We start from the raw sequence: 13387 nt of genomic DNA, 5'->3' as shown, positions 1-13387 counted from the left end.
ACAAACTATTTTAAAAATATGCCATGTAAATTGCCTCACACTGCAACACAAGTAACAAAATATTGAAGAACAGATATTCCATTTACACAAATATCAATTTTTAGTTCATACATGAACAGGATTCTTAAAAACACAAAAATATTCACAGACTGAAATCTCATGATGTATATAGCTATATTCTTCTGAAACAGTCTAAAAATGTATATTCAAGACAAATATTTCTATTATATAGATCATTTCAGAAATAGCCATGTTCTTAACTCAATTATTATCAAACACATAAAACTTACTGAGAATATATCAACAATCTTTACTGTATATTACTGTAAATGAATGAAGTACATAAACTTTATATAGCCAATTGTAACTATTGATATGTAGATAACATTTGGTCTAAAATGAGTCATCAGTTTACTTTATAATCTCAAAAAGTCCATTGAGTTTTGTTCAACCATATTTTTGGTTCTTTACATTATGAGCTTATTGGTTTTGAAATAGTATTAATGATGTCACTTTTAGCACTAATAAACAAGCAATTTCACCCTTACAAGTTATAATGAAATGATAACATACACCACACACAATCATTAAAGGCACACTCAGTCATGTATTCTGGACAGATATTCTTCTCACTGTAACCTATTTTTATAATCATGCTTGTATTAATTGAGCATCATCGTCTGTTTTATCACTCAATATCGCTGGTAATGACTGACTACTGTCAGCTGTTGAAAGACCTGAAATCAAATATATATGATAGTCAGAAAGGACCTATAGTTTCTAAGTAGTCATAATTAGCATTTAGCAGCTGCAGAATATCATTTACTTTTTTGAATATTCAGTGGTGAAATTTTAGCAGTTCAATTACAGCCTCTGTGTTTTTTAAGCCCTGAGATACCAATTTTCAGAGACCTCGCTCCCCAAATTGAAAACAACTACATTAGAAATTTCTTTCTATTTACTTCTTTCAGTACATTACAGAGGAAAATAATCTGAAAATGCCTGTGCTTTTGTAACATTGCTTAACTGCTATGGTACAACCTCAAATTTTACAAATCATTAATGACTACGCTCAACAAGAACTTATTGTCTGTCTTACCTTTAGTAAGTTTTGTAGCACTATTTCTATCTTGTTCTATAACTAATGCTGTAGCTAGAAAGAAGGCACCTCCTAGTATACATACAAATGGCGTTGAATAGAGAGAATATTGTAATGATATAAATTGAACTGGTGTACTTTTAGCTACTGGACCATAAGCTGCAGATATCTGATCAGCAAACTGAAAAACACAAATAAAACAATAATAGGTATTGGTAGATATGTTACTGGAATTCAGGAAAATCTGCAAAATATAGGAAAATTGATTTAGTTTGTTTTGATTTGTTTGATCATTGATTTCAGCCATTCCAAGTGTCAAGCCTGATGTGTTTTGTTCATGCAATTCCACTAAAACTAGACATTGAGTGAAGTCACTAACACAAAAGCTGCTATTAATATCAAAGAGCCTTTGCAATAGTGGTGTAATAAAGTGCTTAGAAATTGCAAGAATCACAGATGTCTGACTGAAAGTTGAAATAGTGCAAACAATGCTCTCAGTATCCGCAATACACATAAAAAATTTAGAAATCTCTTTGCCTTTAAATTGAGATATCTACAAAACTTACCACTCCAATGAGTAATGGACTGCCAGCATCACCAAAAGCATGTGAGACCAGAATCTGTACAGCTTCAGCCGTTGATCTTCTTGTAGGTATTGTGACATACTGAAATATTACAATGAAACAGTATGTGATGATTTCTATTCAACAAGTTTCAACTACAATTTGATAGAAATTCTTGATTCTGACATTGTTCCCCAATTCAGTGATTTACTTGAAGATCCTTTCCAGAAAGTAACACCCATCATATGCTGAACTGATGAGGCTTTTATATCTTAAACATGGGCAGCAGACTTAAAACTATGAACTTTTTGTTTAAACCTGTTGCATTCTTAAATTTACAAATTCAGCTGTCAAAGTATGTTTACAAGTAAATGCTAATCTAAATCACTTACCAGTAACATATCAGCTACTAAAGCCCAATTTAAACATAAGAATGTTTCTCCTATAAATATCAACACCTATAAAAAATACCATATTTATAGTTGTGAGTCAAAAATCACATCATAAAGATTTATTGCATCACTGTTCATATCATCAGGTGAATTGAAACAGAATTCTTTGTGCAAGAAAGTCTGCAATTTCAGAAAAAAATACTACAGAGCTGTGGAATTCATATAAAACATCTACTTGAATTTCGAAATTTTGTTTAGTTTATAATGATTTCCAATGATTTCAACACTTAAAACAAGAGAATATAAACATACTACTGCTTGCTGGTTTGTTTCATAGTGGACTTATTTCATGTCTGTCTGATTGATTTTGTCAGTGTGAAGACATACTAAGGATGACTACATGTCTGTTTTCTCCATGTGATTCCAACTGTCAACAAAACTTATTTAGTCAGTTGCATGCACATATTATGTTTTATAGCTTACTTTTAATTGCAGATGCTGTTTTTTTTGTCCAATGACTAATCCATAAATAACCTATTTCCAGAACCAAAAGATATTACTAAAACTCACCCAGGTTACAATGGTATTGTATTGAGATAAAACCAAAGCAAAAAATAGGAATGGTACACAGCATAATAAACCCAATGCACAAACAAGTGGATCTGATCTTGGGTTATATTTCTTATAGCGTCTGCCAGCTTCTGCACCAACAGCGACTCCTATAAATCCTGCTGCTACTGTTATTATACCAAATTTTAATGATACACTATAAATAAAAATGTAAATACTTACATAAAATCAAATGTTTTATCATAATATAAATTTAAACTAAAAGCTATCCTATAAATAAAAGTAGGGCTCGGTATTGATTGCCAAATTTAGATTGATTATCCATGGCAGGCTATCGATCAATAATCGATTAATAATCAAAATGAGATTGAGAGAGATAAGAAACTATGTGGAAGAGATTACTACTTATTAACAGGTAAAGTGGACAAAATGTATTTGATTTTTATAAATTTTAATATAAGACTAAAACAGTAAAATCAAAGAATCTTCAAATTAACTCATTCAAACTGTGGCTTGTTTCAAAAACCTTGTTTGTGTAATACTGCTTTAACCAACTGACTCAAGTTTTACACCTTTCTCTAATGATGTTCAAATTCTCTTTTCTAAACATTCTTGTAAAGCAGAAAGATATTCTTTTATTCTTCTCCAGCATTACTTTCTTACAGAAACTCATTAAAGTGATATTACAAAAATATCAAAATATCACAAAAACTAACCTTTCCTCTGTAGCTGGATGATTTTGATATAAAATGGAATTTAACATGAAAGTTGGTGCCCATAATGCCAAGGCTCCAGTGACAAAAGTTACACATGTAAAACCAATTGTAGATAATGTAAAACTTTTACTAAAATAGAAATGAATGATTCAAATTTATAAGATGTAACTTGTAGTGATTTTGTAATGAGTAAAAACACCCATACATGTGCTTTCAAATCCATGAAAATTGAAACCCACAAAAATAAAATATTTGACCAAACTATTTAGTAAAAAAATAGGGAGGATCAAGGATTAAACATTAAACATTCTTAACTTCCCTTTAACAATGTCTGATCAAAATGATTTCAGAAAGCTTACCATCTAAATATTGCCTTGAGATCAGTTATAACACCTGTATTTGATAAATGTGTCCCTTCATCTGCCATTCCTCGTGGTGGTTCTTTACAAAATACCAATATTAATATTACACAAACTACACCTAGCCCAGGGGTAACCTACAATATACAAAATATTATACAAACCACTCCTTGCCCAGGGGTTATCTATTATATACAAAATATTACACAAACTACTCCTAACCCAGGGGTAACCTACAATATACAAAATATTACACAAACTACTTCTCTTACACAGGGGTAACCTATAATATACAAAATATTGCAATAACAACTCCTAACCCAAGGGTTACCTATAATATACAAAATATTACACAATCTGCTCCTAACCAAAGGATCAAAATGCTAATATTAAGGAGATTCAGAGGAGATTTTCAAGCCTTTATATGTTGCATAATCTTTTTTATCTATTTGCACAAATTCACTTCCTGTGCAGTGCTTTGAATCAAGAATCAGGTTTGTCTCAGTTTTAATTTATATTGACTTACCCGTAAAGAATACTGCCATGTTCCTGCAAGAGATGCCACATATGATCCAACAATATAGCCCATTCCACTGAAAAAATAACCAAAATATATAGAAATTAGACAGAAAATGTTAGAGTCACTTTAAAGCATCAATTTAAGACACAGTTTTTAAATATTTCTTGTCCAACATAACAAGGGTAAATTTCAGCTATCTGTATCACTTATCAGAAATTTAACATCTGGTTTGTCTGCATATTATTGCAATAAATGAAATTTTGACTAGCTTATTGTAATAAAACAGTTTAATATCATTTAATTTTACTCTGTAAAGCATTTTTGATTGACTTTGGAATCTTTGCTGAACTCTTAATTCAGCCACATTAAAGCAGAAATTCACAAACCTGCCAACTGGAATGGCAAAATAGAATACCATCAACATTTTAGTTCTCATTCCTTTAGAAAATAAGTCAGCTATTATAGTTGGTGCTATAGTAGAGTAACTGGCTTCACCAATACCAACTAAACCTCGTAATATTACAAAACCATAGAAACTCTAAAATAAAAAAATATACAGTGAAAAAATAATATTGATCACTTAAATATACAATGGCTTTTGATAAATTGTTCTGCATCATTTGAGAATTTTCAAAAGGGTTTGCCTGGCTGGCATTACAAACAATAAAACAATTGAGCAATTGTAAGTACACAGCTGAAAGTAGTAATATCACGATATTAAGCATTAATATATCACGATATGGGTATATATCGCAACATTTCTTAGGTATGGTTTTTTCCTGGTTTTTGATACAGAATGTTGTTCAAAGTTTTAAATGTAAAAAAAAACAATAAATATTTTTAAGAAACATCCCAGTCTTGTATATCATGAAAGAAACATCTGTTATAAATATTAAGTTACTTGTTAAAATTATGAAGATGATCTTATCTGGACAAAAACTTGACCATTTATCATGATATCTACCATATATCACGATTTGGCCATATTTCGGTATTTTTTAATCAGGCAATATTACTAACGATACAAATTCCTGAACCAGTATTTATCGTGATACTGGTATATCGCCCAGCCCTAGCTAAAAGGAACAACAAAAAATGGTTTTGTTTTAACATTTCACCACTCTTCTATGTCTGCCTGTGTCAGATAAAACTTTAAACAGTGTTTGCTGTTCCATAAAACACTGTCTATTATACAAACTATATGGAGTCACATACATGCATAATAATATTTCATGCCATGAGGGGTACCCAAACCCAGATAATCTTACAATACCGGTATAGCAATCTACCCTTTTGTGTGATAAGCCATAAGTCACCCCATTACCCAAGCATGATACTAACATCTCTTGGAATAAATGATGAAAATAAAGTAACAGCAGACCACATAGTAATACCAACTGCCATGATATATTTTCTGGTGTATCTATCACCTAATAATCCAAATATTGGTGAAAATACCATATAACTACAGATAAATGATGTCTGAATCAACCCAGCTTGGGAATGATTTAAATCATAATATTTTATAACATCTTTTAGAACCCCTGAAATTCAAAAACATATAATGAAAGATTAAATTAAAAAAATTTTACGACATAGATGTCTAAGAAAACAACTAGTCTTTGATCACTATATTGAGAAATTGTAATTTGTTCACTCATTTCATGATTCATGAAATTAGTTTTTCAGTAGTAGCTCATTGACATTTGACATAATTGATATGGTATATTCAGTAAAGTATATACATTGTGCTACAGTCTTTTATAAACTGAATATGTGGAGTATATACTAAACTTCAGGCCACGTATTCTCGAAACAATCTTAGCGCTAGGATGTCCTAGGTTCTAATCTTGTAACATTGATTTTAGGACATCCTAGCGCTAAGATCGTTTCGAGTATACATGACCAGGACTCCTGGCAGGAGTTCAGGTTGGAATATTTCAGCAATAAAACCCACATTTGAGTTTAGGAATAACAATATCATTCCTTTTTCTAAACTGGCATTTCAATTTGAGCTAAAGAATATATATTCTAAGATGACATTTGTCAGTTTCTCTTTTCCCTCAGAGCTGAGTTGGAGGAGCTAGAAATAGATGTTGTGTTTACCTGCGACAGTAAACCTGTCCATATAATTTAACAAATTAATAAATAGCAATGTGGCTACTGTGATATAAGAGGTCACTTTACTAATACCATTAATAGTTGCCACACCAGGGTTGTCCATAGATCTAATTTCCACATCATCCACCTCTTGAACATCTTGGGATGCTCTGTTGTTTGAGCTATTACCACTGGTGGATCCAGTGTCAATAATAAGTTGAGTGTCTGAAATATCAACAGACATTATGTCCTCAAGTTGAAGTGAATCATCAAATGGGGCTTGAATACTCATTTGTTATTGGACAATGCTTATCATCCATTTACCAACTGATAAGTTATCAATTTGGTTCATTCAGTAATATAAATTCATAGTTGTCACGAGTATTAAACTTATCCTGGTGTCATTACAACAATTTTTCAACCCGGAAGCGGATGTTATAAATGACCTGATACTTTAATTAGGTCAATCTCGTTTTCAATGAAAAGTCGTGAAATGCACAGGCGTTCGACCACATTTTGTCGTTGCACTGATTTCTTTAATTAAGTCCGAAAACTAGAAATTATGACAGCTCTCGTGAGAGATTATGCGAAATTGTTTTGAAGTCGATATCAACAGTATAACCTTGAGATAAAGGGGATTTTGATTTTCGAGGGGTAGTTAGTCAACTTGGCACTCCATGGTCCAAGAATTGGTCAAAACAGTCCCCACTGACCTTAGATAGTAATTTTTCCACTTTGACCTGCGTATTTATATTAGGACTCTCGCCTAGCTATAACCGACTCAAGCGCTGATATCGTGTCAATTTAAATTTCCTTTTCACATTAGGTACATGAAAGCAGAAGTGGCTAAAATGTAACTTACGCTTGTCAAATTAAATTGCACTGTCACAATCTTTCTCTTAGCTTGCAAAAATATCCCACCCGACCAAAGGTACTTAAATCATAGTTCGGACAATGAAGAAGTATTTCGTTGTTCTCGTTTGTATTTACTATTATTTATTAATACATGGATGTAATTTATTTAATCCACCAAACAGTGTATAAAATGAAATAGATTCAAAGATCGCAACAAATCTGTGCCGTCATAATGAAAGTTGTGGGAGGCGGGGGTGGATATGGATTTGAACCAAATTCATCTTACGGATACCTGTGGGTATGACGTCATTAATGTCATCTTCGGTGCTTTTACCATATAAGGAAAGTAAATATTCATGTGCGCATGCGTTACTGTCTAATCAAAATAAGAAACATGGCGGTCGTGCTGACAGAAGAAACATAAAAAGCACTGTCTTGCTCAGAAAGTATCAGCTATGGCAACTCAAAAGCCCGGGGAATGGGTGCAGTCGCTTATTACACGTTTCGATCTAAAGGTAAACTGAATGACGTTTGAATGCAAGCTCTATTTTACCCAATAAATGTCGCTTGAAGTCGGTTCCCTATCCTCTCAAATTTATGAATGAAAAATGAGTGAATGATGGTGATAATAATAATAAAGTAGGCTATAGATATTGATAGGCTATAATTCTAATTTTTTGCCATGGCCAGATGTTCTAGACTTGTTTATGTATTCTAATAATCTATATTCTTTATCTGAAGCAACATACTCATTAGAAAGACTTACTGTCATTTCATAACCCAAATTTTGCTTGATGAGTTGATGGATGATAAAAATGATAATGAGGCAAGTCAGGTAGATCTAGGCTAGATTGAAAACAGAAAAGTAAAATTTAAGCTGTTAGATATATTGAAAAGCATTAGCCTAAATGCTCACAATCAATCAATATTAATGTTTTTGTCTTACTAAAGGATGTACCGGTACCTTATGTCAATGGCAGTAGATATCTGCATCTTCTTTAGTAAACAGCCTTAATTTGCTTGAATTTGTTTTTGATGATGACAATTGAGATGTGTATAATAGAACTAAGGATTCGCATGCCATAAAATAATGTTTCGCTATTAAATGTCCTCTCTACCCCTAAATGTCCCTACCCCTTTGAAAGCTACAAAAGCAGTAGATTCAAATACAGTCTGTCAAGTCAAGATCTGACTTAATTCTTCAAAGAAATGCATTCAATATTATCTCAGAGACGGGGATCTGTATCTAACTGGCATCTTATATGACGCTATGTAAGACTTTGGTGAAGCTTACACGAAGTTAGAGCCTTGATGATATCTTGCATTGTTATAAATATGAAAATTGAAATATTTCATGTATAATACTTCATAATCATCCACAAAGCTCAACTACCGAAATTATGACTGTAACCGTTCATTTTGAATTAATATACAAATTTACATTTGTGTTTTATGTTTCAGACATAGTCTGACTAAGCTTATAGAATAATTTATAACTATTAATTTTAACAGCAATTGCATCTATGAAAATTTTTTTTCACTTGCATAACATGTCATTTAAATAAATCTACTTACACATCTTGTCTCTTTTGATGCGACTAATTTCAATCTTAATTCACAGTAGAATGAATTAAGTAACTTCTAAAAGGACATATTGTGTCTATTGACTATTATCTCCTTTTCAATTTTATCACACTAAGATTATCGTAACAACATCACAATCTATTTCTTTTCTAAATTTCAGCTACCTATCAAGTCAGGTCCACACACTACTCAGTCAATGCAGAATATTGAACAGAATAAAGAATGTTTGATAAATGTTAGCAAACATAAGTTCTCTCTAGTCATAAATGGACTTACCAAAACTCTTCAGTCAGTTGCTCAAATGGTGAGTAAATAGTTTTCTTTTTGATATTTCATTTTCCTAAGAATTTGATACTATTTTTATGACTCTATTGTTTGGTGATCATAGGTTATTTTTAGTTGGCATTCTGCTAAACTTAGATAAGTCATCTTTTCTCAAATTAAAATCACCCCAAATAAAAATGGGTATAAATGATATATATGTTATGTGTTTTTGTCAAGGTCCAGTTTCTTCACAGGATTCTCTGGTAATACAGGATATTAACTGGTAATACAAATTCCATATGTAGTAATAACAGTTCCCTTTATGACAGGACAGGGATTCTAACATGAACTTTACATATTACTGGTCTCAGACAAAAAATACCACATACAAAATTTTTTTAATGTAGTTTTCAATCAATAGTTGTCAAATGAAAGAAATAAATCTTGTAAAATCTTAATTTTAACTTACTATTTCCAGTATTCTTATATCTTTTCATTTTAGCTGTTGTGGGTAAATATTTGAAATCCTTATTAATTGTTTGAAGTTCAATGGTACATGGATTGACTTCTAATTCGGTTAACAGGAAAATATTTCCTTTATTTTGAGTTACTTTGTCCTTCATGATTTTAAAAGAGTCATTAAAAATGTGATAATGGCTGTGATGTAAATGATCAAAGTTACTCATTCGCTGATAAGGTTATAAATATGAGGTCAAATGTTTTTAGATTAAAACTGATCAACATCCACACTCTTACTATCGTTATGAGAACAACAGATAATTTGTTATAAAAGAGCCTTAAATAATATCGGCAATCAAAATGTTTGAGTGAAAAAAAATAATAATAATGAATCGCATAACAAAACCCATCAAATCCAAAATAACAGATTCGCAATCAATTTTTAGCAGCAAATAAACTATTTATCATATCCTATTATTCAGTATATCAATGATGAGGAGGTATTTCAGAATGAGAAGTGGCATCAGGTGTCTATTCATAGAATTGATATAAAAATGTCATAAGTAAAATCTGCAAGAATTAATAAAAATTGATAAGATTATTGTTCAAGGTCGATAAATAACATGTCATAAGCCTTCTTAACCGTGTGTATTCATAATTATCATTGGTTGAAAGTAACCAAGACGACTCGCTTTTTCCAAGAGTTTCCATTTTGCTCAATAACACAAACCCAAATTTTCTCTTTATACCCCAATTCCAAGAGAAAAGATAAGCTTTAGATAATTTTTAGTTTATGAGATATTTTTGAAGGAATTATGCGATTTTCGTATGGTTCTAGTACCTCTGAAGACTATTTACATATGTTCAAATCAAGCCCTGAAAACAGTGAATGATGTACTTAAAAAGTTCAAAATAGAAGAACTGCCAACTCATAGAAGAAATTTTCTTTGGCTTCTCAGGAAATATACCTGAGCAAATGATAGATTTGCATTTTTGTGAATATATGACTTGATGATTTGTGATTTGGGAGTTATATTTTTATGTATATTTGTATAATTTACATTATTTTATTCCCTTAATCTGACATAACACCAGATCAGTCTGAATTGGCTACTTTTATCAACTTAGCTAATGCTATCTCATTTATTGTAACATGTTTTAGAAAACAGTTGAGATGATTTATTTGTCAAACCTGATAAATGAATTGATTACTGAACATAAAAGGTTTCTCTATTTATAGGCTTCTTACGTAATTTTTTTATTTTCTTAATTACGTCTCAGGAGAAATTTTTGCATGAAAAAAATCAAGGGTTGGTTGGTCAATATTTCTGCGTAATCCAAAAACGTTAGCATTCTTAATGTGTTGTCCAATTTATTTCTTTAACACCCATCATAGGAAATATTGATATTCACCCTTGACAGTTTATTTAAGTTAGTTGCAGATGTGAAAGTGGTTTGACTTTCATCAGATTTTGTAAATTACACGTATTGCCTTAGTTAACAAGTTACATAGATCCTAAACTATTTCTACTTTCATTTTGTATCTTTCAGAAATTGAACTGTCCTGAGGCAGAAAGAAATTATTTTGAGTCACAACTGATTATATTAGATACACTCAAAGATGTTCTTAATTCTGTGAGTGTCCATAAAATTTTAACATATTGTATGTTATTGAAGTAGATTGAATTGAAAAAGTGTCTTTTCGAAAGGACATGTGTGCTGTCGACCATACTAGATATTTTTTAGTGATGATGACAATTGGCTATTGAATAAAAAAACAGTATTTTGTCATTAAGACAGATTTTCTAGTTTCTAGCTGCCAGGTTTTGTAGGCTTTATCTTTGTGACAGAACATTATTTTGTGTATATTTTCAGCAACCAAAAGATACCTCAAGATATGATGAAGCCATGTATGTCAAATTGTTACTGCCAGAAATTTGTAAGGTGAGAATTTCTATTAGTTATATGTTTCTTTGCCATCAGTATATTGTTAAAAGCAAAATCAATCTATGATAGTGCACTGGTGAAGATAGTCGTAAGCAATTTTCAACATTCTGTTGAACATTCTGTTTAAGCATCCATCTCTGACCAGCCTGTGATATCTGTTTTTTCCACATATCAACCTACGATGTAATTTCACTTCCACATGTCCATCAATCCTTTTTTCCATCAACAATTGGCTTGTGAACGTGATGAAATCCACATTTGAAAAGCACAGAACTGAAAAATATTGACGCTTCTTCATACCCTTTTTTAATGTCAGAGTATTGATTAAAGAAGACTTCAGATATATTTTATGTGGAGTAGAAGCCATTTGAGGCGTCTGCTTGAAACTGAACACAAGTTATATAAGACAGAATAAACAGTTTGATTCAGATTGAATACGTACAATCCAAGAACTGTTTGATGGTAACCAAATTAAGGGAATTGAAACTGTTGTATAAGTTTCATTGAAAGATTTTATTCCTGTTTCAGTTTTTAAATCACCCCATGGAGAGTTGTTTGTTAGTTAGTCAGCTGAAGAATTTAGCTTCAGAAGTTCTGTTTGCTCTCAGTTTGAATAATTTTACAGCTGTGTTTAATCGAATATCAGCAAGGTTAGTCAATAAAAATTTTGGAAAAAAAACTTAATTGTGACTTCTTAGAAAAAAGCGCTTGTGTGACATTGATGAGTTTGTTAATGATGGGTTGTGAAATATATCCTCCTTTTCTGCATTCAATTGGGCTATATTGTACTGGGTACAATGAGGAAAAGTTTGCCAAAGAAGCATACTCTATTTTCAACTATCATGTACAACATAGAAGACAATCACTTTCTTCCGAATTGCATAAAAATACATTTGGAAACAAAAAGACCTTAAGTTTGACTTATTTTAAATCCAGATTAACAGCATTACAGAATCCAAGTGATGACCAATCAGATTTATCCGATCTAGAACTAATACAACATATGAATATGGATATAGCTAGATTGACTAAATTACTCAATGGTAAGACAGACTTTTATTACACTCTTTTTGATGATTGTTTCATATAATGTGAAATATCAGCTTAAAAACATGATTTAGAATGGCTTTCTGATATTATGATATAATGGTATTTGAGTCCAGATCTAGTAAAAAAAATTTCTTGCAATAAATATCAACTAAAAACATTATAAATTGAAGCTGAAATAAATATAAATATTAAATTATTAGGTCTATATGTACCCATGTTTTTTTTTTAAAAACAATATCTATCCTTGTATTTTAAAGCTGATAATCAAATTCACAGAAAAATGATTGAGCAGAAATACCATAATTCACATTGATAATATTTACACTTCATATACACATTCTATCTGATTCTATTACAGAGGTATCCAAATTTCGTAACTTAAAAACCAAGCCAGTTGCTATTACTCTTAGTCAAAACTTAGAGAAGGTAGGTTTTATTGTTTATACGTTCATTGAGATGGTTATGATTTAGATCCGTTTTTAATTTTAAGTTTGGAGCTCTAATCCAGTTATTATTGACAAAACTGGTGAAAATTACATACATATTATTTCAGAATCATATTTTATCTTTCTTTGCAGGCTATTTGGAATTGGATGGATAACTACCCAACAGAATTTACTGAATTACAGAAGAGACCAAACGAAGAATTACAGGAATGCTGTGATAAATTATTTGAACAGTTTAATAATGCTGAAGCTTCGAACAGAAAGAAAGCATCAATATGGCCTTTACAGATGATGTTATTAATACTGTGTCCTGTAAGTATAAGCTTATATCAGTTGATAACATATAGCTGAAACATTTAAACATCTAATTAGCTAGTTGATAGCCTAGATATCTCTCCCCTGGTGTTGAGAATTGATGTGTAGAAATGCCTACAGTTCAGAGTATTTATATAACTGTTACTTA

The 13387-nt window shown here is 31.2% G+C and overlaps 2 protein-coding genes across 2 annotated transcripts in view; one reads left to right on the top strand and one right to left on the bottom strand.

Annotated features, from left to right (window-relative positions):
- Positions 1-1049: 1049 nt before the first annotated feature.
- On the bottom strand, positions 1050-6443 carry LOTGIDRAFT_104432 (hypothetical protein; the record flags this gene model as incomplete). Its single annotated transcript, XM_009053222.1, has 10 exons — positions 1050-1280; positions 1666-1764; positions 2055-2120; positions 2625-2841; positions 3341-3469; positions 3700-3836; positions 4226-4292; positions 4606-4757; positions 5561-5763; positions 6326-6443. 10 exons carry the CDS (start codon positions 6441-6443, stop codon positions 1050-1052), a joined length of 1419 nt encoding a protein of 472 aa, XP_009051470.1.
- A 1186-nt stretch (positions 6444-7629) lies between these two features.
- LOTGIDRAFT_104331 (hypothetical protein) overlaps positions 7630-13387 on the top strand; it is a gene marked incomplete at both ends in the record, with an annotated part of 36814 nt that continues 31056 nt past the window's right edge. Inside the window, 8 exons of the mRNA XM_009053221.1 lie at positions 7630-7689; positions 8919-9066; positions 10995-11116; positions 11357-11425; positions 11957-12078; positions 12365-12471; positions 12837-12904; positions 13057-13236. Of these exons, the coding sequence (XP_009051469.1) occupies positions 7630-7689; positions 8919-9066; positions 10995-11116; positions 11357-11425; positions 11957-12078; positions 12365-12471; positions 12837-12904; positions 13057-13236 (876 nt within the window). The remainder of the gene's footprint in view (positions 7690-8918; positions 9067-10994; positions 11117-11356; positions 11426-11956; positions 12079-12364; positions 12472-12836; positions 12905-13056; positions 13237-13387) is intronic.

This window comes from Lottia gigantea (genome assembly GCF_000327385.1).
Source record: "Lottia gigantea unplaced genomic scaffold LOTGIsca_2, whole genome shotgun sequence".
In the NCBI taxonomy this organism is placed as follows: domain Eukaryota; kingdom Metazoa; phylum Mollusca; class Gastropoda; family Lottiidae; genus Lottia; species Lottia gigantea.
Note: the sequence above shows the minus strand (reverse complement) of the source record. Positions and strands in the feature narration are given on the sequence as shown.